This window comes from Marmota marmota, unplaced genomic scaffold (assembly GCF_001458135.2).
Source record: "Marmota marmota marmota unplaced genomic scaffold, marMar, whole genome shotgun sequence".
Classification (NCBI taxonomy): Eukaryota; Metazoa; Chordata; class Mammalia; order Rodentia; family Sciuridae; genus Marmota; species Marmota marmota.
Genome location: NW_026000139.1, coordinates 359859 through 387832, shown reverse-complemented (window position 1 = coordinate 387832; position 27974 = coordinate 359859). Strand labels below are relative to the sequence as shown.

Genomic DNA, 27974 nt, shown 5'->3' with positions numbered 1-27974 from the left:
AAAAAAAAAAAAAAAAAAAAAAAAAAAAACTAAAGAAAAAAGGGATCTAAACAAACAAAATATTGGATATCTTTTTTTTTTTTTTTAACTTTGGTACTGGGATTTGAACCCAGGGCCTTAATTATGCTAAGCTGATGTTTTGACACTGAGATAGACCCCCAGCCCTAAGACAACATTTGATTACTTTATCTTTGTACATTCTTATTTAATATTCTCATTTTTGAACCAGGCTGAAACCATAAATGCTATAAAGTAAGACTGGTTGGTATGTTTGTTTTGTATGTGTGTGTGTTTGTACGAGGGATTGAACCCAGGGGTGCTCTAAAGATTAATGTCCAGAACATAGAGATGTTCTATAAATTATTTTAACTCAGTGGAAGAATGAGTTAAGCATGTAACACAGCATTTCCCAGTTAAGGAAACCCACTTCTACATATCTGAGATGTCCATCAGATTTGCATTCACTGCCCCCCCAAAATATTAGTAACACTGGATTTTGTAAAGAATTGGGAAAGTGGGGGCTCTAGTTCTTGGCAGTGTAAATTAATAACAGGCTTTTGCAATTTTGTAAGATTTAAAGATAGTTATAATAGTTGATCTAACATTAGTACATAAAATTCTTAATAGGCATGAAGAATTTTTTTGTTACAGTGTAATGGTGAGAAATTGACAGTAATCTAATGTTGTGTGAAAAGTACTTTATTATAGTTCATCATTGTATACTGGAAGGTGAGGATGAAGTAGATCTGTTTCAACATAGAAGATTTTTGAGAAATAAGCTGTAGAACAACATGCACAGTTTATCATTTTTAAGAAATCCTTTTTTCTGAACATGTGTATAAATATATAGGAAAAAAATTGAAGGCTACATTTCAGATTTGTAAATGGCATCTTTTAAATGGCACCAGGATAGGAAAGGCAAATATTTAAGGCATTTTAAGAGGGTCTCAAGATAACATTTTTTTGGTACCAGAGGTTGAACCCAGGGATGCTTAACTTTTGAGCTACATCCCCTATGCTTTTTTTTTTTTTTAGTTGCTCAAAACATTACAGTGATCTTGACATATCATTCATTTGATTCAAATGGGGTACGTAATCTTATTTTTCTACGTGTACAGATTGCAGGATCACATTGGTTATACAGCCACGTTTATACATAGGGCCATACTAGTGTCTATTGTATTGTGCTTCCCTTCCTATGCCCCCCTCTTCTCCCCTCCCCTCCCATCCCTGTGCTTTTTTTAATTTTTAATTTTGACAAGGATCTCTAAGTTGCTTAGGACCTAACTTAGTTGCTGAGGCTGGCCTTGAACTTGGAATCCTGACTCAGCCTCCCAAGCCACTGTCAAGATAACATTTTTAAAACTTTGTAAAAGTACAGAAAATATGGGGGAAGGAAGTAAAGAAAATCATTTATGATCCTTTTACCTGAAAGTGCCCCAAAATGTTAAATGCAGACTTTTTTTCTATGTATGTATATTTCTACTTGATTGGATTAGAGTGATCTGACATCTTCATTTTTCACAGAATGTAGGTATTTCTCCAAGTCTCACTAGTTGCTCTCTTAGAAAACCATTTCTAGTGTCAGAGGAATTCTCTATAAATATTTCATCATGTAGCAAACCATTTGTTATTGTTGGGTTTATGGGTTATTTTTAGATTTTCTGATATTACATGTAATGCTGTAATTAAACATTATACAATAAACATTTAATTACTTTCTCTTATAAACCTTATTTTGAGATTTCTGTTAAATTATTTTTCAGGAAGTTAGGTTAAATTACCCCCATCTTAATCCTAGGAAAAAAAGGTGCGTGTGAGAAAGTTGTTTAACTACATTGTCACAAACATTGAGTGTTGCATTTTGTGATGTTACTGACTTTTTTGTAGATGAACAGCACAGCCAGTATTCCAAGTTACTGTTGGCCTCTAAGGAACAGGTGCTGCACCGGGTAGTTCTGGAAGAGAAAGTAGCACTGGAGCAGCAACTGGCAGAGGAGAAGCACACTCCCGAGTCCTGCTTTATTGAGGCAGCTATCCAGGAACTCAAGGTCAGAGGATGCATTAGAAACTAAAAGCCAGAGATGTTAAACCTTTCTATTCAGGGATGGACAGTGGGACCTAGGTACTTCAACCCCACATTGAGGCTAATAAGCCAGAATGGCTAAAAAAGCATTCTGCTCTGGGCTTTATGTTGTAATGGAAGGGAAGAGCTGAGGTTTTTCAAACTTTTTCTAGAGCTGAAAGGAATAGTTCAAATGATTTTATATAGTGGTATACACCTGTAATCCCACTAGCTAGGGAAGCTGAGATAGGATTGCAAGTTCAAGGCCAGCTTCAACAATTTAGCAATGCCTTAAACAACTTAGTGAGATCCTTTCTCAAAAAGTATCTCAAATTTTATGACTAATTATGACAGTAGGGTTTCTTAGGTTAGCCCTGCTCTTAGTTAAGCAAGGTAGGCTTTTAGATTTGTTTTTAGAGATGTTTTATTTGAGAGAAATGTGGAGAAAGTATTAGTGCTTGCCCATTTGGGCCTTGGCAATACCTGATGAGGATCCTTTAAGTAGCAAGAATTACCCAAGTGAAGAAGTCCCCCACTTTTTAAAATTTTTATTTATTTGGTGCTGAGGATCGAACCCATTGCCTCATGTGTGTAAGGCAAATGCTCTACCACTGAGGTATAGCCTCAGTCCATTCAGGCTTTAGCTCATGTTGAAAGGCCATTCTGAGTCCTTGCTCTCCACACTGAGTATGTTTCTGGAAACTTAGCCTTCTCTGGTTTCTCTGGCCCTAGACTCGGGAAGAGGCTCTGTCAGGATTGAGTGAAAGCAGAGAGAAGGTCACTGGTGTTGTGGCTGCTCTGGAACAACTGGTGCTGATGGCTCCCTTGGCGAAGGAGTCCGTTTTTCAACCCAGGAAGGTTAGTGTGCCCCTGTTACAGTCTTAAGTGACAGCCATTCTTCAGTTGCTATTATTAAGCTGGTAGGTATTGCTGTGAAACCTCAACTTTATTTGGAGGAGAGTGGACTATGACTATCTTTGGTTTGTAATTTTTTACTGTGGGTATTAAGTCGATATGATAAACATCTAGGGAGCTTCTTATGTCTCCTCCTTATGTCACATTGCTTTTTTTAAAAAATATATTTTTAGTCGTAGATGGACACAGTACCTTTATTTTTTCATGTGCTGAGGATCGATCCCAGTTCCTCACCCATACTCTACTACTACTACTGAGCTACAACCCCAATCCGTTGCATTGCTTCTTGAAAACAGGACATAGACTTTCCGTTGACCTAGAGTTTGTTCCAACAGGGTGTTCTAGAGTATCTGTCTACTCTTGATGAAGAAACCACAGAAGTTTGTTCTCTGGACTCTCATCCTCTTGCTCTCCCTCTGGTAGAGGAAGAGGAAGCAGTATCTGAACCAGAGCCTGAGGGGTTGTCAGAGGCCTGTGATGACTTGGAATTAGCTGCTGACAATCTTGGAGAAGGGACCATTCGTATTGAGTCCAGCCAGCAGGAACCCATCACCAAGCCAGGCTTTACACACCTGAGCAGCTCTCCTTGTTACTACTTTTACCAAGGTGAGGGGCCCCAAGGAGGAAGACGGGGTTTCCTGCCATAGTTATGTTTGAGAGGGATGGCCTGGATTTCTGAGCAGACGGTTCTTTCCTGGTCCTGGGGGTTGGATAGCTAGCTGTGCCTTTCAGCATTGGGAAGGAGGGGGGCCTAGCAATGAGAGGGTCTGTGCTGAGGGCTGGCAGAGACTGTTGGTTGATAAAGCTCTTGTCTTCAGCCGAGGATGGGCAACACATGTTCCTGCACCCTGTGAATGTACGTTGCCTCGTGCGGGAGTATGGTAGCCTGGAACAGAGCCCAGAGAAGATCTCAGCGACTGTGGTAGAGATTGCTGGTTACTCCATGTCTGAGGTAAGGGCTTGCCTTTTAGGAGAGGAGGTGCTAGGGAAGCAACATTAAACTAATTTCTTTAGAGTAGACTGAGCTGGCCTAAGTTCCTAAACCTTCAAGGCCTTTAGTTGATGTATTTGTGTGTGTGATGGGCTGGGGATCAACCCCAGGACCTTGTGCATTCTAGTGAGCTATACCCCCAGCCCTATGTATTTTGAAGTCTGTTTTTGTTGGTGATGGTGCTGTGAATTTTTTTTTTTTTTTTTAATTAGATTGTTCTTCCTTAATGTGCCAGCATTTTGTTAAGTCAGTTTTCTATGCCCCCTGCTTCTCAGGTACATTTGTTGTGTTGAGATATAGATTTCTTCTCATTCCTCATTTATTTATTTAGTACTTGGGATTGGATCCAGATGCACTTTACCAACCTACATTCCAAGCTTTTTTTATTTTGAGATGGGGCCTTGGTAAGTTGCTGAGGGCCTCTAAACTAGGATATTTTTTCTTTTTCCTTTTTTGTGGGGGCTACTGGGGATTGAACTCAAAGGCACTGGCCAACGAGCCTCATCCCCCTAGCCCTATTTTGTATTTTATTGAGAGACAAGTCTTACTGAGTTGCTTAGTGCCTCGCTTTGCCGAGGCTGGCTTTGTGATCCTCCTGCCTCAGCCTCCTGAGCGCTAGGATTACCAGCATGCAACATTGTACCTGACTTCAGCTAGGATATTTCTTAAACAATAAGAAGCTGGGTGTGGTAACACACACCTGTCATCACAGCAACTCAGGAGGCTGAGGCAGGTGGACTGCAAGTTCAAGGCCAGCCTCAGGAACTTAGGGAGACCCTGTTTCAAAAGTAAAAAATAAAAAGGCCTGGGAGCTAGGCACAGTCGTGCACACCTATATAATCCCAGCAACTCAGGAGGCTGAAGCAGGAGAACTGCAAGTTCAAGGCCAGTCTCAGCAACTTAGTGATGCTCTAGGTAGCTTTGATTGACTCAAAATAAAAAGGGCTGGGGATTTAACTCAGTGGTAGAACACCGCTAGGTTCTATCTTGAGTACCAGAGAAGGGAGGTGGGAATCTTGAAAACAAAGTCCAGGGACTGGAATTGTGGCTCAGTGGCAGAGAGCTTGCCTTGCATGTGTGAGGCACTGGGTTCAATCCTCAGTACCACATAAAAATAAATTATAAAAGTATTGTGTCCATCTACAACTAAAAAAAAAAAAAAATGTCCAGAGGGAGTAGTAGCTCAGTGGTAGAACACTATACATAACATACCAGAGGCCCTAGGTTCAGTCCTCAGCACAAACATACAGAAAAAAATGAAATGAAAGAAAAACCCTGAAAAATCTATGGAGGCTTTAAGTTAGGTATATAGGCTTGAAATGCATTTTTAGCTTAGCAGATATCTGAGTTATGGTCTTATAATTCACATATGTGAATTTTTTTCCCTTTGGATATTATCCTGTATTGATGACAAATTTATCATATGCCTCAAAATAGAAACTCTTTGAGTACTATCAGTTTTTTTCAAATGTGAAGAAAAAGAAAAGAAAAAAAACTAAATTGATGGGCTTCTTTGTTTTAGGCCACACTTTAGTAAGGAAATCTGGTTGTTTTCTTTTGCTTTTGGTACTAGAGATTGAACTCTGCACTGGACCACTGAGCTACATCCACAGCCCTATTTTGTATTTTATTTAAAGACAGGGTCTCAATGACTTGCTTAGCACTTTGCTGTTGCTGAGGTTGGGTTTGAACTTGCAATCCTCCTGCCTCAGCCTCCCAAGCCATTGGAATTACAGGTGTGCGCCACCACGCCCGGTGGGAAATGTTTATCTTCCTTCTTTTATCTTCCCTGTTATCTCCCCTCAGTTGTGGACCCCAGGCAATCTGAAACAGCTGATTAGATTGTTACCAGGCTGAATTTACTCACTTGTAGCACAAGCAAAAACTGAATTTGGTTGCTTTTTCTGCCTGACTGTATCCATAGTTTCTGCTTTGCTTTTCAAAAAGATGATAACTTGAGAACTACTCTTTAAGCCCAGTGCTGTCTGTGAGTGTATGTATACTGTTGGAAATCTGAGTTGGCAGCCTTTACTCTCAAGAGTTAAGTCACGCCTTACTGGAGTATTGGTCACTTTTCCCATGTAGGATGTTCGGCAGCGTCATAGATATCTCTCTCACTTGCCTCTCACCTGTGAGTTCAGCATCTGTGAACTGGCTCTGCAGCCTCCTGTGGTCTCTAAGGAAACCCTAGAGATGTTTTCAGGTGAGAACGCCCATTTTGCTTTTCTTTATAGTGGGTGGGGTTCGGGGACTTTGGTGGAAATCATGCTGGAAACCAAATGCGGGCAGTTCCTCCTGAGACACCTCACCCCATTTATCTAGTTCAGCTCAGCCCACTGGTGTGGGCTTAGCAGCTAATCAGCTGGGAAGAGTTAATGGCCAGGTGGTTTGGGATCTGCCTTCTCACAGCTTGACCAACCCACAGATGACATTGAGAAGAGGAAGCGTCAACGCCAGAAGAAGGCTCGGGAGGAACGCCGCAGAGAGCGTAGGATTGAAATGGAGGAGAACAAGAAACAGGGCAAGTGTAAGTTCAGGAGCTCTCAACAAGGCTCTGTGACCAGGAACCAGGCTGCTTGTGTTCATGTCTCGCTCTGTCATTTGTTCTTCAGTTTTTACGTAGGTCATGAAAGCCTCCTTTATAGGCTCATTTGATAAATTTAATGAGTTCATATGTGTCACAATGTGCATAGCACAATTCATATGGAAATGAAATTCACCTTGGCATAGTGAGTGACAAAAATCTGTTCCAGGGAAGGGAATTGAAACTCTGTTGAGAAAGTTGGGGGCAGTTGTCCCGTGTGATCTGTAGATCATGGATCTTACCTCCTAGCTATTAAAGGGAACAGTGCCAGTGAGTGCCAGAAATGTCTAATAAAGTAGAAACTTTGAAAACCAGGAAATGCATGCAGGAAGTTAAACTTGAGAGCTCTTGTGTCAGTAAGCACAGAGTATTCTGATCTGGTTCTCCTGTGTAAGAGAATCCACTGGATTAGTGTGACCCACAGACCTAATTATCCACTAGAAAACAAGGATTTGAGTCTTTGGGTAGGGAAAGGACTTAGTTATTGTGATTCCATATGGTATGGCAAACACTAAATTTTACTTCTCAAACTGTGCCAAATATATACTTGGGCTTTCAAAACTGTTGTAGATATTTGGAACATGTCTTAAACTTGGAGAAAACAAATGTTTACAGAACAGGATTTTTGTTTTAACTTTTTTATGGAAATATTCAGACAAGCAGGTAGAGAGCACCGCATGTTTATCGTCCACCTTCAATTATGACTAGTTAGAACAAGCATTTTTATATTAAAAATGTATCATTGGGGCTGGGGATGTGGCTCAAGCGGTAGCGCGCTGGCCTGGCATGCGTGCGGCCCGGGTTCGATCCTCAGCACCACATACAAAGATGTTGTGTCCGCCGAAAACTGAAAAATAAATATTAAAAAATTCTCATTCTCTCTCTTTTTAAAAAAATAAATTAAAAAAAAACCGTATTATTGGATGGCAGTTGCTATAAATTGAGTTGTTAAATTTCTGTCTGCATCTTTCAGAACCTTGAGGTTGTTTATACATACTGGCTTTCCTCAGCTGTTGGGAAAATTTGAGGAATTGTAAATGGTCCTACTGTTATTGTCTTCCTTTGCAGATCCAGAAGTCCACATTCCCCTAGAAAATCTACAGCAGTTTCCTGCCTTCAATTCCTATACCTGCTCCTCTGATTCTGCTTTGGGTCCTACCAGCATCCAGGGGCCTGGAGCCCTCTCCCTTTCTCCTCTTAGCAGAAGTCCAGGTTCCCATACAGGTAAATAACTATTGAGATTTAATATATTCAGCCACTGATTAGACTTTAGGTCACAGCTGCTTAAAGGGTTTTACTTACTCGGGTGGACGATAAACATGGGGTGCTCTCTTCAGGCAGATGACTTTTACTTGGGTAGTTCTAAACTACATCAAATTCTTGCCATTTGATTTACTTTTTACGTTGACTTTACTTCTTTTTTTTTTTTTGGTAGATGAACACAATACCTTTATTTTATGTGATGCTGAAGATCAAACCCAGTGCCTCACACATGCTAGGCAAGCGCTCTACCACTGAGCCACTCATCCCCTGTACTGACTTTTTATACCTTGCCAACCTCTAAAAAGCTCAAGGTAGCCAGGTGGTGGCACTTGTCATCCCAGTGACTGGAGAAGCTGAGACGGTAGGATTGCAAGTTTAAATTCAGCCTCAGAAACTTAGTGAGGCCCTTAACAATGTAACAAAAGTCTTGTTTCAAAATTTAAAAAAAAAAAAAAAAAGGCTGATGATATGGCTCAGTGGTTAAGTGCCCCTGGGTTCAATCCCCAGTACCAAGGAATAATAAAAATGAAAACCTCAAGGTAGCTCACTATGTAGGAAATTTACTTTGACCCAGCTGTTTTACCTCTAGTGTTCACATTTGGGATACTACCCTTTGTTTTAGCCTCTTTGTATGTATTTCTTTATTGTAGTAGCATATATAATAATAATAAAGAAGAAATGGCCTACAGAATCTATTGATAGCGTAAATGCTACAGTTTAGTCATTTCCCTATGAAATACTTCATATTGAAGAAGAAAATAATAGCTGTCTTTATGAACCATGGAAAGATGAAAGGAAGTTGTAGAGGGCTAGTTGTAGCTCAGCGGTAGAGCATTTGCTTAGGATGTTTGAGGCCCTGCCTTTAATCCATGTACTGCTCAAAAAAACAGTTGTAGAATTTTGTGGGTTTTAAAAAAAGTAACAAAGCATTTCATTGTGCATTTATCTAAGTGTATAGAATATTGGGACAGGTACATTCCAGACTAGTACTCTGAGATAAGGATTGAAAGATTTTTCAAAGATACCCTTGTCTTTTTTTTTAAAGGTGGACACAATATCTTTATCTTATTTATTTTTTATGTGGTGCTGAGGATCGAACCCATTACCTAGTGCTCTACCGCTGGAGCTATAACCCCAGCCCCACCCTTGTCCTTTTTAAAGTAAAAAAATGAACACACATACTCACTTTATTCTTATAGAAAAATGTATTAGTGTTTCATTTTTGTCCTTTTTTTTTCCCCCCCCAGTTCTGGTGATTGGCTCCAGGGCCACATGTGCTAGACAAGCACTCCTAAGTATAACCATGTTATGAAATGAAACACTTAAAGAGTTATTGACCATCATTTTAGACATCTCTTTTTTGGGGTGGGGAGGGTGCATGATTACTGGGAATTGAACCCAAGGGCTCCTAACCACTGAATCACATTCCCAGTCTTTTCTATTTACTCTCTTTATTTTGAGACAGGGTCTTGCTAAGTTGCTAAGGCTGGCTTTGAACTTGGCGATCCTCCTGTCTCTGCTTCAGCTGGGATTCCAGGCATGCGCCACCATCTGTCGTGAATCTTAACCAAACTTTTCCACATTATTAACTGCTGGCTGGAACATAAAGGCTTATCTAATTAAATTTTATCACGTTTCTTTGTGGAAAAGTGTAGCATTTCATAAGAAAAAGGGTTATTCTTGCTGTAGGAACAGATTAAAAGCATTATAACTGAAGCTTTTTCTCTCCCTCCACTGATCACTGATGTAAACAATCATTAGTGTTCTTGGCTTTGGAAAAACAGCAGAATTGAAGGTTGGATCAAGGTTCTCTTTGGCCAGGGATGGGTGGGTTTTGGTAATTATTCAGATCTGACTCAAGGGTTCATCTCGTCATTTCATAGGTGCTAGCTTTTTGGAACTTATATAATCAGGTGTCTGGTTCTTTTTCAGACTTTCTGCTGACCCCTGTGTCACCCACTGCCAGTCAGGGCAGTCCTTCATTTTGCGTTGGGAGTCTGGAAGAAGACACTCCCTTTTCTTCTTTTGCCCAGGTAATAATTTGCTTGTGAAGCAGCCCAAGGTATGTAACATGAATTCGGCTGCTGGTTTTTCTGGGAACTTCATCCAGGGATTATTGTTCCTCATTCTAATAACAGCTGAACCCATTTAGTCCTTTGAATAGGTATGAGGGAAATTGCCTGCCTCTTGGAGCTGTATGCCACCAGGAGTGGCTAAGAGTAGATTCTGTGGATATCCCCTCTGATAGAGGGAAGGGCCTTAAGGCTTAAGCTGCATTGATTCTAATGCATAATTGTTAGAGGCTTTTCTTTTCTTCTTCTTTTTTTTTTTTTTTGTTAACAGGGATTGGATCCGGGGTGCTTAACCATGAGCCATATCCCAAACCCTTTTTATATTTTATTTAGAGGCAGGGTCTCGTGAAGTTGCTGAGGCTGGTTTTGAACTTGGGATCCTTCTACCTCAGCTTCCCAAGCTATTGGGATTACAGGCATGTACCACTGTACCTAGCTTTTGGAGGCTTTCTTAAGAGGGAAGTTCTTGGGTTTAGTCTCAACAATTACTATAGACTTACCCAGGAAAGAGGCCAAGAATAGCTGAAAGAAAAATCTTGAGTTTTAATTATTAAAAAACAAAACAAAATAAACCACTACATTGTAAACTAGACACTGTCCTAAAGGCTAGGGAATACATCAATTAATTTTAATGGTTCTCTAGTTCTAGGATCTCTTGTTCATCTGGTATTTGTTACATAAAATAAATCATTCCTCTGCACTTTGAGAAGGGAAAGTTTATCTGGGTTATCCTGTAACTAGCCAAAGCAGCATCCTTATGGAGCAAGGTGGGAAAACACCAAGCTAGTGAGATTGGATGTCAGATCACTCTGTTAAGCAAATATTCATTTAACATGCTAACCTTCAGCATTCCTGCATCCATATAACTAAAGATGATGGACAGACACCCCTGTAAGAAGTTACTGTTAATTTCTGTGGGGCTAGTTTGGAATCATTACCTTAACAGTTCTTAGAGAATAACACTTTTCAACTTACAATGGGGTTACACATAATAAACCTATCATAAGTTGAAATATTGTAAGTCAAAAAAATGCATTTGGTACCCCTAATCTCCTGAACATCATAGCTTCCCTAAAAACATGCTCAGCTTACAGTTGAGCAAAATCATTTTATAATATATTGATTGTCATTTATTGTTCCAAAGATGAAAAACAGAATGTGTACACTTTGCATCATTATAAAGTCGAGAACTCCTTATTAGATTCATCTTAAGACCTAATGTCTGGGGCTGGGGATGTGGCTCAAGCGGTAGCGCGCCCACCTGGCATGCGTGCGGCCTGGGTTCAATCCTCAGCACCACATACAAAGATGTTATCTCCGCTGAAAACTAAAAAATAAATATTAAAAATTCTTTCTTAAAAAAAAAAAGACCTAATGTCTGCAGTTGATATGGATTTTCTCATGTAGAAATGACAGTTTGTGCTGACATAAATAGGAATTAGACTTGGGTAAGAAAGGTCCTAAAGGCAGGAAGGATGAAAATAATTGAGGGCAATTCTGAAAATTACTGAATTTCATAGGCAAAACCAAGTGGCTTTCAGGAATTAGGCCAAATGCTTAGGTTTTTTGTTGTTGTAGTAGTACTGGGAATCGAACTCAGGGGGCCCTCAACCACTTTTTTTTTTCTTCTTTCAGCTTTGAGAAACTTAAGACTTGAAAGAATTATATTATGAATAGTCACATCTTTCACCTAGATACACCAATTTTTATTTTTGCTATATTTGCTTTCTGTTATGTATGTAATAAGTTCTAGACAGCATGATACTTCATTAGTACTTAGGGGATACATGTCAAGTAAAATGACATTTTCCTATAAACTATAGTTATACAGCATAAAATTTGAATTTTTTGGATGTAATAATGTAGTACATGTTTCTATTTGCCCATTTGTTTCAATCTTCATTTTTTTTAAGTTCAGGGTGCAGTCAGATTACTTGTGTGCATTTAATTGCCAAGTTTCTTCAGCTTCCTTTGGTCCATAACAGCTCTTCTGACCTCCTTCCCCCTCCTCCTTGAATGGATAATTTTGAAGCATCGAGGCAAGTTGCTTCACGGAACATCAAATGGTTTAGATTTGTCTGCTTGTTTTTTCATGAGTGGATTCAGGTTAAATACTTAGAAAACCATTTTTGGTAAGAGTAAAGCATAGGTGATAGATATGTTTTAATCACATCTTAAGACAATTCAGATGCCATGCTACTTGTGGGACAAAGGAAGAGGACTCAGCAGTATAGTACCCTTAGATTTAATCCTCAATATTCCCCCACCCTCCAAAAAAAAACCCTAAACTAAAAAACATGGCCTTGACTGAGATGAAGCCAGTTATCCAGAGACAGAAGGGTTGTTCTGATTTACTATACTTGGAAGAATTTTATAGGTCTGTGGCTGAATCTGAAAGTTAATGATTAAGCTATTCAAAAAGCAAAGATTAAAAGGTAATGAATGAGGGGCTGAGGCTGTAGCTCAGTGGTAGAGTGCTTGCCTCACAGGTGTGAGGCCCTGGGTTCAATCCTTAGCACCATATAAAAATAAATAATGATATTTTTAAAAACCCTTTTTAAAAAAAAAAAAAAAGTAATGAATGAGTGTTGTTTTACTCTTTCAGGATAAAATTGAGTTTTATAGCTTTAAATAACAAGTTCAGTAGCCACATGGTTTTAAAACTGGAGGGGGTACGATGTTGCTTATTCCAACATTTTGATGTGTTTAGGGGTTTCAAGGAGAAAAGAAAAGTTGATTAGAAAAAGCATTTCCAGCTTGAGCATCTGAGTAAGAAACGGTTACTCCTTCTGTGTGGTATTCTTTACCTGTTTCCCAAAGGAGCAGATTGGCCTTACCACTTTGTGGTTTACACAGGATAATAATGGATGTGACTGAAATAGTATATTAATGAGAAAAGATTTCACAGGTGATGGTTGGTTCTGTGCCCTCCTAACCAGTTGATGTCAAGGCTGGTGTCTGGAAAAGAAGTTGAACTAAAAACTTACCTCATTTTCCACTTCCATAGATGCTGAGAGTTGGAAAAGCAAAAGCAGATGTGTGGCCCAGACCTAATCCAAAGAAAGGTGAGGAGGGCCTGCTGGTGAAGGGTGAGTTTGTCCTCTTTTCATTAAAATGCTAGTTGTTCATAGGAGTGTAATACTGATTTTTTTTTTCCCCCAGATGAGAACAGCTTAATTCCTCCTGCCCCTGTGGACAGTGATGGAGAGAGTGATAACTCTGACCGTGTTCCTGTGCCCAGTTTCCAAAATTCCTTCAGCCAAGCTATTGAAGCAGCCTTCATGAAACTGGACACACCAGCTACTTCAGATCCCCTCTCTGGTAAGGGCAGAGAACTGGAGTTCTCAACACAGGACTCTAAAAACTTACCACACAGGTGCTGCCATTCCTGCCTGTACTCGGCAGCAAACACTACCAACTCAAGATTCTAAGTGTAGGCAGGATCTACTCTCCACTGTCTTGGAAGAAAAAAATATCCAAATTTTCCTTCTAGGCCTCAAGAATTTATTTGGGTTGGTAAACAGGTTCTGACAAACCAAATTAGTTGATACTTGACTATGTTGAAGACCTAAACTGGTCGACCAGTCTGTAAAAGGTAATTCATAGATGTGTAAGTCAGTATCCACCCTGGTACTCACGATTAAACAAGAATTACAAATTTATGGTGTGCTTTATATGTCCCTAGCATTGTGCTAATTTCCCGACAACCGTATTGAATAGGTGTAACTCTTAAGAGTTGAGAAAGCCAGGGCCAGGGAGGTAGCATCAAGACAAATATTAGTATATGCTACTGGCATTTGAGTCCAGAAGTGTAATTCCAGAGCCTGTACTTTGGCTGACATTGAATGACTTGGTAATGGAAAGGCCAGGGAACCAAGATGGCATTGTAAATTAAGTGAGCTCTCTTTTCTGTTTTCCTTTAGAAGAGAAAGGAGGGAAGAAAAGGAAAAAACAGAAGCAGAAGCTCCTGTTCAGCACCTCAGTTGTCCATACCAAGTGACACTACTGGCCAAGGCTACCTTCTTCATCTGGTTTTCTTTTTTCTGTGCTTTTGTTTTGCTGCTGTAATTTTAAGTATTTGAGTTTGAACAGATTAGCTTGGGGTGGGGGGAGGGGGTTTCCACAATGTGGGGGGGAATCAAAAAATTTTAAATACAGTGTATTTTCCAGCTTCCCGTCTTTACACCAAAATAAAGTATTGACACACATGAGATCTCTCCCTGCCAAAGCTTTTAGTTTGTTGCCAGGTTAGCCTTTTTGATCCACGTGTAATTTAACCCCAAACAAGTTTTGAGCCCCTTCAGCACCCCTTGGAGCAGCCCAAACCACAACACTGCTCTGCTGTGACATCATGTGTCAGGCTTCCTGGTCTCTCTGCATACTATTAGTTGTCTTTTTAAAAATGGTTGAATCTTTCCTACCTGTTCAGTTCTCCTTGTTAAAGAAACAGAGGGATGGGAATAAAATGGATTTAGGACACCCAGTTTGAATTGAAGTTTTTCTTCTGACAAATGGCCAGGGTGTGGTGCCAGACTTGAGTTGGCAGCTTGATGGACACTTGCCATGTGTGAGGGAGTTTTGCCCCTTGAACTTGGCTTTGCTTTAAAAAAAGTACAACTTTTTTTTTTTTTTTTTTTGTCACTAAGAAAGCCTTTGGGACATCCCTTCCTTTTGGACAAGCTTATTTTGACAGTAGCATGAATTATAGGAAAGAGTCCAGCACTCCTGGAGAGCAGGCTAATAGCCAGGTCACCAATACTTAGCCTCTCTTTTATCTAGAGCAGCTCCATCCTCCCAAACCCTATACCGATTGCTGGGGGTAGAATCCAAGGCATCATGGGCAAGTGGCCTGCCATTGAGCTCTAGCCAGCCCTTTATTTTTTTCTTGCTAAGTTGCCCAGGCTGGCCTCAAAATTGGGATCCTCTTGCCTCTCTGCTAGCAGGAACAGGAACAATACCCAGCCCTAAAGCAGCTTCCTATGCCTGGGTTTTAGCTCAGAATCTTTTTGCTGCTTAAAAAAAGACAAAGTTGCAATAAATCACCTGCACAAGTAATATTCAGTTTTTTTGTTTGTTTTTTAAAGTTCTGTTTACAGGTCAGCTAGGCATATTATTTCTAGATTAAACAGAATTGTGCAAACTCATAGCAGCTAGCATGGACTAACATCTCTGGTATGAGGCTTAAAGCTGGATTTAGCTTTATCATTTTTGAGAAATCCTGGGTCAAGGAAGGTGCTTAGCCTTAGATACGGGGTATACTGAAGTAAATATCACAAATCTTTATTAAATGTTAAGATTTTTTATTAAATGTGATGGTGCATGCCTGTAATCCCAATAGCTTGGAGGCTGAGGCAGGAAGATCCTAAAGGTTGAGGCAAGCCTTAGCAACTTAGCAAGGCCCTAAGCAACTTAATGAGACCCTGTCTCAAATTTTAAAAAAGCTCTAGAGATGTGGCTCAGTGGATAAGCACCCCTGGGTTCAATCCCTGGTACCAAGAAAAACAAAAAACTTCTGTATCCTTTTATTATGGAGAAAAGAGATCCTAGAGATGTCATTAGGAGGTAGCAGGCTAAATGTGGTCACAAGACTTTTTACTCCTTCCTATGAGTGTGGCAGTCTCTTCTGGTGTTACGTTTAAGGCCACAGGAAAAGAGTGGAACTGTAGAACACTGAATTTGGCAGATGCTCTAGGGCCATGTAAATAATGAGGGCAAGTGAGGCCAGTCTCCAAAGTGCAAAAGTTGTATTTCTTTTTTTTTTTTTCTATATTTATTTATTTAGTTCTCTGCGGACACAACATCTTTGTTGGTATGTGGTGCTGAGGATCGAACCCGGGCCGCACGCATGCCAGGAGAGCGCGCTACCGCTTGAGCCACATCCCCAGCCCAAAAGTTGTATTTCTTATCAAGTCACCTGATTAAATATTGGGAAGGAATCTGGTATTTATAAAGCCAAGATTAGATTAGCTATAGGTCTGTACAAAGTTTAGTTGCTGTCTTAATATTTCTACTTCAGGTGACATGTTTTGCTTAAGATCCAATTTGGGGGTTGAGAGTACAAAGCCTCAAGTGGAAGGCTAAAATAAATACCACAGAGGGAGTTAGTCTTCTCACCAAGGTCAGGTTGTAGATGGGGAGACTTGGCCACACATGAATTCTGTAAACCCTTTTATAATTTATAGCATTGTTTAACCAAGCAATTAGATACAAAAATGTAACTAGAGAGCCTTTACAACCTGCAGACCAGGATCCAAGGGATGTTACATAAAGGTAACTTAAGTCCTTCATTTCAAGCTGGTTACTTGTCTTCTGGTTGGTAGTCTTCCAGTTTGGAGAACTGTATGTAGATGCTGTGCCTCCTAGAATGTTCTGTTTCCACAAGTAGGCCTGAACAGTAGTGTAGCCTTCTGTGTGGCAAGCAGAAGTTCACTCCATTGCTTCAGCAGCCTCTTCACCACCACTGTCTGAAAGCTCTTCCTCACCAGAATCCTCTAATAAACAGCTTCTTGTGACAGACTTTTGGATGGCTTCCCGCTCTCCTGGAGAAAAGCATACAAACCAGGGATGAAGGATGTCTTTGGGAGCATCTCATTCAACTGAAGCTCAGTCACTGCTTGGTAGGCACTGAACTAGTGTTGCTTACCTTCATCAGTGCAGTTCTGCAACAGGATTAACAGCTGTCTCCTGTTGTACTGAATCAGAAACTTCTGACAAGTTCTAATTGTACCTGAAAGAGATTTTGTGGTCAACAGCTTGTGAAAGGTTTCTAAAAGAGAGAGAGGCAGAAGTATCTTGTTCTCAATGGGTCAGCAGGAAGCCCACCCACCCATTTGTCATGATTGATCTTTGAATCTGTCACCTACTAAAAATCATCAGCCATACCACATGGCACTCCTACCTCCCACATGTAAGGTGTTGAAAAAACAAGGATAACGGTGTCCTTTGTTCTCCAAGTACGTAATGAAGGGAAGAGCTGACCACACGAGCTGATAGAATTCTTTTCGACACCGAAGTAGCACTATTCCAGTATAAGCATTGATGTATCGAACTATAAATAAAGAAAAACTTTTGGAAAACCTTGGATTCACAGCAGGTAATAATCTTGGGAGAAAAGCCTATGTACCAGAGAGACTTCTAGACAAGTGGCACTTGGGAGGATGCATCAGTAAAAAACGGATCCCTGAAAGAAAACCTTAGGACAAACCTTTATTTATGGAGAGGCATTGCCTTGTACACAATGAATGGAAAATGAATTTAGAATTTAAAATACTCTTGTCCCTGACCAAATAAATGGGATGGGAGAGGTCCATCCTCACTGGGCAGAGGGACCCTTACCTGAAAAACAGGTGGTTGTACTACAATTGGGCTCTAGTTTGTTTTTGGTTGTGGTACTGGGGATTGAACCCTGGGGTGCTTTACCACTGAGCCACACACCAACACCCTGTCCTTTCTTGGGTATGTTTATTTTGAGACAGGGTCTAGCTGAACTGCACAGGTTGGCCTGAAACTTGGTATCCTCCTGCCTCAGCCTCCCAAGTAACTGGGATTATGCTGTGTGGGTTCTTTCAGTAGCCAGATGAGTCTTCACCTGTGATGTCTACATGCCTTTAATTTTCCAGAATTCAAGTTTGGGCTTAGGAAGGATGAGAACTGTAAACTATGTGGTACTTGTTGGAAGAAGGGCCTCTGCGTGGGCTCGTTCTGCATTTATATACACAGCAATAGAGTTCTATATTACTTTTTCAAGGTTTTTCCAGGTGTGTGTGTGTCTAAGGGGGTAATTGTGACACATTCCGTGTGGTGTCAATACATCCAAATAGTAGCTCTTATCAGGAGTTATATATGGTTTCCCTCAACTGTATTAATCTTCAAGAGAAGTCAGGTACAGAAAAGATTCTTGTCCAAAGACCCAGTGCCTTCAGGTCCCCACTCTAAGCTCTTTGTCCAATTTCCGGTTCCTAGCGATCTCCCGCTCCGGGTCCCAGACGCCCAAAACCTCCAATACAAAGGATGGTGGGACTTGGTTGCTTCAGGGGTCGCTCGCGCCCCTTCTTTCCCCATTCTACGGCGCCTGCCTGCTCCAAATCCCGTCGTCCCCCAGCGCCCTCGCACCCGCGAAACCAACAGAGCAGGCGGCTGCGCCGAAAGTCCCGTGTACGCGGGCAATCGTGTCCCGAAAAAGACCGCCCAGCACTCGGTCCTCCAGACTCAGGCGACAGCGAGGGTCGTCAGACACCAATTCGCAGAGCAGGTACCTGCAGCAGACGAGAAGGCGGTGAGCGCGAGGTGGGGCTCTGGGGGCCGGGCGGGGGTGCCCCAGCAGCCGCTTACCTGTGCTTGAAGCGCACCATGGCGGCCTCGCCCCAGCAGGCACGACGTACACACCGGATGTCGGTCCCGCCCGTGGCCAATGGGAAGTTGGCCTTCTCGGCCTCGCAGCCACTCTGAGAGGGAGGCAGGACGGGGGCGGGACCAGGCCCTTGAGAGGCCGAGTTCTGTGTCAGTCTCCTCAAAGCCCCGCCTTCCCTTGCGCTTGTGAGAGCGCGTGCGTCCTCGGAGCCTTCCTAAATTAGTTTGGGGGCAGGACTCGGCAACTGAGTGGCTTGTGGCCTTGATGGGTGGTTTTGCTCCACACCGGGATTTACAGTTTTGGTGTCAGCCGCCCTATTTGGTGCCCTTGGAACCCTCCGGTTCAGTTATGTATGCCATTATATTCTGTCCCCCAAACGGACGGTGGAACTTTTGAGGCCAAAATCTTGAGGCCCAGGGATTAACACTCGGGAAATCGGACTCTTATTTTCAGGTTAGAGCTCGATTTTTCTTCGGTACAATTAAAAGTTCTGTTACTATTTGGGCTTTTCAGCAGTCTTATGAAGGTGGATGCTTTAGTAACATTTTTTGTTAGCAAAAAAACAATATATAGTCATTGTATTTTCCGGATTTTTAAAATATTTATTTTTTAGTTAAAAATAATTCCTGTATTTATTTTTATGTGGTGCTGAGGATCGAACACAGAGCCTCGAGCATACTAGATGAGCGCTCTACCGCTGAGCCACAACTCCAGCCCATTTTTCAGGATTTTTTTTTTTTTTTAACTATACACAGAGAAGCAAATAAAATAAACTATAGTCCCAGCACGGAGAGAAAATAACTGCCATGAAGTGTTTTCTTTCTCATCATTTTCCCCCTATGCCAGGGATTTTCAAAGTATGGATCAAGGACCACTGAGACCGCTCAAGGAGTCCCCAGCTTCAAAATTACTTTCATAATAACATTAAGATGTCATTTGCCTTTTTCATTCTCTCAAAATGGACAGTGAAGTTTTTTCCAGAGGTTGAGTGACATGTGATGACACCATTGCTCTGACATCTAATGGAATTGTGTATTTATTTTAAACATTTCTCAGTTTTAGGAGAGGAGGATATAGCTCATTTGGCAGAGTGCTTGTCTTGCATGCACAAGGCTCTAGGTTCAATCCCCAGCACCACACACACAAAAAGTCCAATGTTCGTGGTAAATATTGATAGAAATAGCCCGCAAAAAAAAAAAAAAAAATCCTTTGGAATCCTCAGTAAGACTCTATAGGAATCCTGAGACAAATAAAACACTGAAGAATAGAGGATCATACTATTTCTTTCCTTTTCATGTAAAAAAAATGTATATGGCATATTCTTACATGTACAACTAAATGAATTTCTATGTGTGTGTAGACTTCTTCCCAGTCAAAGCCCTTACTAGGAAGGAACTACTGCCTTCTATTACAATAGATTAGTTTTGCTTGTTCTTGAACTTTATATAAATAATTTACAGCATGTTTTGTGTCTGGCTTATTTCATCCAACATCATTGTAAGACTCGTTGTTGTTTGACTTATCATATCAGTTGTTCTGTTACAATATTCTTATGCATTATTACATTGTCTGAATGAATCACTGATAAGTTAGTCAATATCCCCTTGATGGACGTTTAAAACATCTCCAGATTTTTTGGTTACACCCAATGCTTGGATGGATAGCCGTGTAGCTAGCTAGGTCTTTACGTCCACCCCTATTTGTCATGACGCTCATTCTGTGCGGTTCAAGAAGAGAGACAGGTTTCACAACTGATAATTGACAATCATTCCCTACTCTTTTTTCCACCAGGAGGAAAAACGGGAGGGTAGGTGGTGGCGCTGTGTAGGGATCAATGACTGTAGAACTACCTCATGATCCAGAAACACGATCTCCAGCGTCCTCTGGCCAGCAGGGGGCGCCAGAGGCCCTCTGCGGAGAGCTCAAGACCCAGCCTGACTCAGCCTGAGTGTCTAGCTTCCTACCTCCCTAAAAATACCCATCCTTAACCCTTCTCAGCCTTCGTTCCTTTAATCCTAACGCCGCGTTTATTTTATAGATGCAATTGGGGTCCAGAATAGAGTCAAGTATTCAATAAGGAGCAGGCGCAGAATTCGAACCCCAAATCTTCCAACTCCAGTGTCTCTAATCCCATCTACGCGACTGTTGTCCTCCGGTGCCCCGTTTCACGGTCCACTTGGTGTAATAAAATGGAGCGATGGCATCTTAGGTTCTAGCCCCTCTTTCACTTACTAGCCAGGTGCTGTCGAGGAGGTTAATTCACGTCTCTAGATCTCAGTTTCCCCATCTCTGCAATAGGTTAATAATGGTGTCTATTATTAGTAATTATTAGAATGGAAGTTCAAGCGGGATTACACGGGCACTGTGCCCGGCACCGTGAACGCATAGTAAACGCTGTTTTGAATGAACGATTTACTCCTGATGCACAGCACGGCCCGGGGAGCAAACGAGGGTTCGGTCTTTGGTTCTGAACCAGGTCCGGCCCCGCTGGGGTGCAGATGCGCGGCGGCGGAGCAGCCTCTCCCAGGATAATTAGCCTGCGCGGCTCGGGTTCCATCAGCCGCTAATTACACGTCTCCTAATGAGGCCGGCGGCTGTTTGCAATCACCCGGGTCCCCGCCGCGCGGCGCGGGAGGCCGCTGGGGACTCCGCCTGCGGAGGCGTGGAGGGGCGGCGGCCTCCTGGTCCCCAATGCGCCAGTCTGCCTCCTCCTGGTTCCCATCCCTTTACCCCGCATTAGGGTGAGGAAAGGGGCTGAGGCTTAGAGAAGTGAACTTGAGCATGATTCACTCCAGAATAGGTCAGTCTGAGCCTGAGCCGGAGCTTGTGCCCTTAACAGATTCATCTGCCGCCTGGATCAATGGGGTAGTTGCTATTATTACTGTCTTTATTACAGTCGTAGATCCTAAATCAGATCAGATAAATGGTGGGGGGCGGAGCTGGGGCTTGGAAAACTTCCTTTGGATTCCTCCCCTCCTGCCTGTCTGAGGGTTCCTGCTCCCATTTACCCTTTTGGATCAGACACAGAACAAAATGTTAGCTCCTTACAACTCACACAACCCATTTTCATAGTCTGGAAAATCTGGAGCATTCCCTAGGAGGCGGTTGGGGCAGCTGCAGTTAGGTGAGGGTAGGAGGCTACCAGGGGGCAGGGATGTTCCCTGGGTCTTCTGATGCGGGATCCAGAGTAGCTGCTGTTCTTCATGCTTGTCTCCTGCAGGGCCATTTACTAGGCTCTCACATGTACCAGGCACTGCATTAAATACTTTCTGGGTGGGCTGGGGATGTGGCTCAAGCGGTAGCGCTCTCACCTGGCATGCGTGCAGCCCGGGTTCGATCCTCAGCACCACATACAAACAAAGATGTTGTGTCTGCCGAGAACTAAAAAATAAATATTAAAAAATTCTCTCTCACTCTCTCTCTGTCTCTCACTCTCTCTTTAAAAATAAATAAATAAATAAATACTTTCTGTTCTGGGTGTGACTCCATACCCATGAGGGTTAGAAAGGGAAGTGATTTGCCCAAGGTCACTGTAATTTGGGACAACTTCTCTCTTACCCCCAAACCTGTGCTCTTATCCCCTTATTCTCTACTCCCAACTCTGGGATGTCCAGGAACTAGAAGGATGTTCAAGGAAGGAAAGTCTGATCTGGTGCCATTCTAAGGTGCCTTTGGCATCTAGGAAGTCCCAACCAGCATCTGGATGCTGCCTTGGAAAATTGGTGGCAAAGGAAAATTGTATCTGCTTCAGCATTTTGGAAAGCAACCCCTGCTCATTAGGGGCTCCTGCTCCTCTAATCCTATCAACCAATTTCCTGTAAAGACTTATGGGGACAATCTAGATAAAATTAAACCCTCCATCTGTTTGGCCGGGGGCCTGGGGAGCCACCACCTCCTCCAGGTTGCTGGAGCAGACACAGCCCTCCCTGAACCTCAGAGATAGAACATTGCATCTCACTCAATCCCACCCCTGTGTCCTGTGAGATTGGCTCATCCAAAAACTAATTGAGAATGCAAGGGCACTGTTGTTTGACCCAGCAATTTCTCCACCAGGAATTTATCCCACAGGATTCTTGCACATGCCAGAGGACAGGTGAGCAAGGATGTATCTTGCAGCATTGTTTGCAATGGCAAAAAGTCACCTCAATGTTTATCAGAATGTGTAGTGATTGGACAGCTATGTGCCAGAGAGTGTTGTAGACACTTTGCAAAGATTGATACATTTGTCCTTGCAGCTACCTATAAAGTACATACTTATTTCACTGTAGTCCTGGGAATCAAACCTAGGGCCTTGCACATGCTACACAAGCATTCTACCACTGAGCCACACTCGAGTCTGTACTTAATTTTACTAATTCCATTTTACATATGAGGAAACAAAGACTCAGAAGAAGTAAGTTGCCCAAGCTTCTTGAAGCTAGAAGCTCAGGGCCATGGTTTGACCAGGAAGACTGTGTTTGTAACTATTATTCTATAGAGCTTTTCTGAATTTTTTTGCATAGAACATTTCCAAAAGGTGACACAAGAAATTGTTGATGGTGGTTACCTCTGGGGAGAGAAATTTAAAAATGTGCATTAAGAAGAGGGACTTGCCAGGCGAAGTGGTACATGCCTATAACCCCAGGAGCTTAGGAGGCTGAGGCAGGAGGATCTTGAGTTCACAGCCAGCCTCAGCAAAAGCTAGTCGCTAAGCAACTCAGTGAGACCCTGTCTCTAAATAAAATGCAAAATAGGGCTGGGGATGGAGCTCAGTGTTTGAGTGCCCCGTGTTTAATCCCTGGTACCTTTTGTACCATTTTATTTTACCACATTGTTATGCACTGAATGTTTGTATCTTCCAGCTCCCACCAAATCCTTGTGTTGAAATCCTAACCCTCAACATGATGGTATCAGGAGGTGGGGCCTTTGGAAGGGATCAGGTTATAAGGGTGCAGCCCTCAAGAATAGGATTCGTGCCCTTATGGAAGAGATGCCAATTGCTCTCTCACCCTTTCCTGCCATGTGAGCGCACAGGAGGAAGACACCACCTATGGACCAAGAAGTGGGCCATCATCACACACTCAATCTGCTGGTGCCTTGATTCTGGACTGCCGGGTGTCCAGAACCATGAACAATAAATTGTTGTGCAAGCCACCCAGTTTGTAGTGTTTTTGTTATGACAGCCTGGACAAATGAATGGGCACATACATGTTAATTCCACAATTTTTAAGAAGTTACTGAGCCCCAGCTTAAAAGTATGATATTACTAATGTTTACCTCCACTCTGGAAGTGGGCGCTATCCTTATCTCCATTTTCCAGATGAGGGAGCAGTGCTGTGGGTGGAAACCTGAAAAGGGGAACTGATTCTGGAGCCAGTGCCTCGTTCTCTTTATTCACATTAGTTCCCTGGGCCTGGAGGGCTCAAGGGAAGAAAAGTGGTTATAACATGGACTCTGGAACCAGCTTGCCTAGGTTCTAGTCCCGACTCAGCCACTCATCAGCTGTTTGACCTCAGGCAAGTTGCTTTCCTTCTCTGAACCTCAGTTTCCTCTATGCAAAGGTTAAATCACTTCTGTGTCAAGTGCTTAGAACAGAGCCTGCCTCATTGTGAGCACTCAAGAAACGTCAGGTATTTTTATGCCATTGTTCTGATAATTCTGTTTCCCAATGTCAAGCTCAGACCAGCTGGGTGGGTCCAGCTATAGCTGCTGCAGTCCTTTCCCCAAAGAGCCAGGCCCAGTCACCCTGTGCTCTAGACACCAGAAGTCCCCTGGGATCAGTTCCCCTGGGCTATCCCAGTGTGGTGGCTCTGTTCAGAGATGGTCATAATGCCTTTGCTGAAAAATTGAGGCAGAGCCACGGAGGCCTGGGGTGGCCAAGATCCAGGGCAAGGCTGCGATGGGCAGCCTCCTAGTTCGGGATGTTCCCAGCGCCTTCCCACCACTCACGCTTGGAGGGAGAAGGGCCTCAAAATAGCTGTTGCTTCCCCAGCGCGGCACTAGGCCAGGGACAGGAATAGACATCTGGGGGTGGCTGTCTCAGCCTCTCTCAGGGCCTTCAGGGGGCTAGGAAGAGGCAGAGGCTAGACCCCTCCCCTAGTGTGTATGTGTGGACAGTGCAGCCGTCCACCTGCAATGACCCCCTGGTGACAGTCCAGCCCATGAACCCACCTGTCATCAGGTTACTAGCAAGGGCAGGCGCCAGCCAAGGCCTAGATTATTAAACTGGTAGGAAGCGCCCTCAACCCTGACTCCTCCAGTCCTCTTTTGGTACCCTGGGTGACTGGCCCAGCGAGAGGTGCACATGGTTGAGGTCACAGATTGGGATAGAGTCCGCACTGACAGGAGAGGTGAACGTGGTGCTTAGTGGGGCAGCACAGCACGGGTTGGTGGCTCAAGGACTAAGGACTTGCAATGCCAGGCTTAAATCCATCCTCCACGCCCTAGTTCCTGCACTCCCTTAAGCCTCAGTTTCCTTTCCAATAAAGAAGGTACAATAATACCACCCAAGTCCTTTAGAGGTTGTAAAGACTGAATGAATGAGTGGGTATTTACATGCAGTTATGATCGCTCCTGTGTTCCCTCTGGAATCCTCACTCCTTCATTCCTAAGGCATTGGCTGATCACCTCTCACACGCCAGGCACAGTGCTGGACCTAGGTGAGTACAGCTCACAGGGTGACAGGAAGCGATCTCATTAACGTTTCAGGGAACCTGCCAGTGTGCCAGCAACTGTGACAAGTGGTTTTTAGACACATTATCTCATTAATCCTCATGACAACCTATGTATGAGGTGCCATTATCATGCCCTTTATTACAGATGAAGGGAGAATGGATCAGAGAGATGAAGCGATCCTCCAGGCTCACACAGCTGGGAGCTAGCGGAGGCAGGATTTGAAAGCTGGTCTGCCTACCTGCAGAGCCTATGCAAATAAGCTCTGCATGACACTCTTTATTGGGGAGATGGATAAGCCCTTGGGTTGCTGCAGTACAGGGGTTGGGTAGGAGATGCTGAGCACATAGAAGAGCACTCCACTCCCAACACCTTGTCATTTATCACTCAAGCCCCTAGCAGTTCCTCCATGACCTCTTCTCCAGGCCTCTCCAGGTGGCCAGGGCCAGGTGGGGTGGGGGAAGCCCAGCCCTCACACAACAGTCCCACCTGAGAAGTTAGACAGCCCCAACCCACACCACAGACCTCTCTCTTCCTTTCCCTGAGTTTCCATAAGTACCTCTGGGTGCCGGCCCCACACTAGTCTCTCCCTGTCCTGAAATCATTCGTGGCATGGTGAAACAGACGGGTTCTAAAAGGCAAGAACCATCCAGAAGCAGCTGCTGTGAGGATAGGAATAAAAACGGCCAACGGCTGCCCAGAGGAGGAACCTAACTCTGCTTGGGGGTCAGGGAGGGCTTCCTGGAGCGACTGGTGTCTGAGCTGAGCTCCTCCCAAAGGAGAAAGAGTGAGCCGGAAGGAAGAAAGGCGGTAGGAACGTTCTGGTGGAGGGAACAGCCTTTGCTGAGGAGGGGAAGTGCTGAGTCCAGGAACTGCAAAAGGTAGGGGGTGGAGGTGGGTGAGGCGCTGGGCTTGGGGAGATGGGCAGGGACGGGGCATTCGCCTTGCAGCTCACAACAAAGAGCCCGGTTACTATCTGGAGGACTGAGAGAATGAGATGGGCCTAGAAGCTTCCCTTTGGCTACAAGGGAAGGTGAAGTTCCAGAACTGGACTGAGATCCGGAACTCTAGCTGGAGTCTGCTGTCTGGAGGGAGAAGAGAGACTCAGACTAGGGTGGTGGGGAGACAGAGAAATAGGTGGCCTTGTGAAGTTCTTATTTTTTTATTCTTTGAGGTACTGGAGATGTAGCCCAGGGGTGCTTTACCGCTGAGCCACATCCTCAGCCCTTTTTATTTAGAGACAGGGTCTTGCTAGATTGCTTACGGCCTCGCTAAATCGCTGAGGCTGGCTTTGAGCAATCCTCCGGCCTCAGCCTCCCAAGTTGCTGGGATTACAGGTGTGTTCCACTGTGCCCGGCTGGCCTTGAGAAGTTTTTAGAGGTAGAATTGTTTACGTGTTATTGCATAATAAATCTCCCCACAACTTTGTGGCTTTAAACAACTATCTTTTTAATTTCTTAGGATTCTGTGGGCAGGACTGCTCACAGTATGGCAACTGACTTCCAAAAAGCAGAAGCAGCCTTCTTAAGGCTTGGCCACAGAAGTTCCAGAACATTCCTTCTGCTGCAGCCTAATGGTCAACATCAGTCTCAAGACCAGTCTGATTCAAGGGGAGGGTAAACAAGCTCAACCTCTTTTATTACAGTGATTAGTCTATATACATATAATTATGTGTACAATATGGTAACATTTATACACATTCACAACGTGCAACAATCACTTCTTCCTAGTTTCAAAACATTTGTACCCTCCATATCCTTTGAGCAATTGTTCCCCATGCTCTTTTCCTTCAGCCCCTGACAACCATTAATTCACTTTCTATCTCATCAGGTAGATCTGTTCTGGACACTTCATATAAAAGGATTCATACAATATGTGACTCTCTGTATCTGTGTTTTTTCACCTAACATAGTATTGTCAAGGACTATCCAAGTTGTGGGATATTCCTGCCCCTCATTCCTTTTTTGTGGCTGAATAATATTCCATTGTGTCTATACACACTACAATTTGTTTATCCACTCATCTGCAGATGGACATCTGGGTTGTTCCCACCTTTTGGCTATCGTGAATAGTGCTGCTGTGAACATTGGTGAACAAGTATCTGTCTGAGTCCCTGCTTTCAATTCTTTTAGGAATGAAATTACTGTGTCATATGGTAGCTCTATGTTTAACTTTTTGAGGAACCGCCAAACCGTTTTCCACAGCGGCTGCACCATTTTACACTCCTGCTGGCAAAGTACGAGTGTCATGGATTGAATGTTTGTGTCTTCCCAAAATTCATTTGTGGCAATCCTAACCCCCAACATGATACCATCAGGAGGTGGGATCTTGGGAGTTAATGAGATCATGAGGGTGCAGCCCTTATAAAGGGGACCCCAGAAAGCAATTCTGCTCTTTCTATGCCATGTGAGGATCTAATGAGAAATCAGCAGTCTGCAATTCAGAAGAGGGCCCTCACCAGAACTGGATCATGCTGGCTTTGTGTGTGTGTGTGTGTGTCTGTGTGTGTGTGTGTGTTGGGGATTGAACCCAGGGTCTTTACCTCTGAGCTACATCATCAGCTCTTTTCATTTTTTACTTTCAGACAGGGTCTGAAAATAGCTCGGGTGGCATCTTGATTTGGACTTCTAGTCTCCACAACTGTGAGAGATATATTTCTGTTGTTTATAAGCCATCCAGTCTACAATATTTTTTTTTTAAGTTTTAGGTGGACACAATATCTTTATTTTACATTTATGTGGTGCTGAGGATCAAACCCAGTGCCTCATACATACTAGGCGAGCGCTCTACCACTGAGCCACAACCCCAGCCCCTACAATACTTCTAAAAAGTTTTTTTACTTAAAAAAAAGTTTTTTATTTTTTTGCTAAATTGCCCAGACTGGCCTTGAACTTGAGATCCTTCTGCCTCAGCCTCCCAAGAAGCTAGGATCACAGGCATAGGTTGTTGTGCCTAAATGGTACTTTGTTAAGACAAACCTAACTTGCTAAGACTACAAAAAATCCCTATTTTGCCACCATCTTTTTTAAAAAAAGTTAAGGCGCTGGTTATGATAGTGCACACCTGTCATCCCAGCAGCTTGG

The 27974-nt window shown here is 43.1% G+C and overlaps 2 protein-coding genes across 4 annotated transcripts in view; one reads left to right on the top strand and one right to left on the bottom strand.

Annotated features, from left to right (window-relative positions):
• The window catches only part of Rnf10 (ring finger protein 10), a 30851-nt gene extending 16482 nt beyond the window's left edge, over nt 1–14369 (top strand). The window contains exons 7-17 of one of the 2 annotated variants that reach the window (XM_048785686.1): nt 1891–2051; nt 2798–2923; nt 3316–3586; nt 3799–3932; nt 6057–6174; nt 6397–6498; nt 7624–7779; nt 9751–9851; nt 12898–12979; nt 13053–13211; nt 13814–14369. In XM_048785686.1, the coding sequence (XP_048641643.1) occupies nt 1891–2051; nt 2798–2923; nt 3316–3586; nt 3799–3932; nt 6057–6174; nt 6397–6498; nt 7624–7779; nt 9751–9851; nt 12898–12979; nt 13053–13211; nt 13814–13890 (1487 nt within the window). In that variant the 3' untranslated portion in view covers nt 13891–14369. The remainder of the gene's footprint in view (nt 1–1890; nt 2052–2797; nt 2924–3315; nt 3587–3798; nt 3933–6056; nt 6175–6396; nt 6499–7623; nt 7780–9750; nt 9852–12897; nt 12980–13052; nt 13212–13813) is intronic. The other variant, XM_015505186.2, reaches the window with a different exon arrangement.
• A 1676-nt stretch (nt 14370–16045) lies between these two features.
• Pop5 (POP5 homolog, ribonuclease P/MRP subunit) lies at nt 16046–18293 on the bottom strand. 2 transcript variants are annotated; one of them, XM_015505206.2, is made up of 5 exons: nt 18222–18293; nt 18003–18145; nt 16789–16938; nt 16534–16617; nt 16046–16429 (listed from the first exon to the last, which is right to left on the bottom strand). In XM_015505206.2, exons 1-5 carry the CDS (start codon nt 18239–18241, stop codon nt 16317–16319), a joined length of 510 nt encoding a protein of 169 aa, XP_015360692.1. In that variant the 5' UTR covers nt 18242–18293; the 3' UTR covers nt 16046–16316. The 2 variants fall into 2 exon arrangements, with proteins under 2 accessions (XP_015360692.1, XP_048641645.1); XM_048785688.1 differs by lacking the exon at nt 16789–16938.
• Between the last annotated feature and the right edge of the window lie 9681 nt (nt 18294–27974).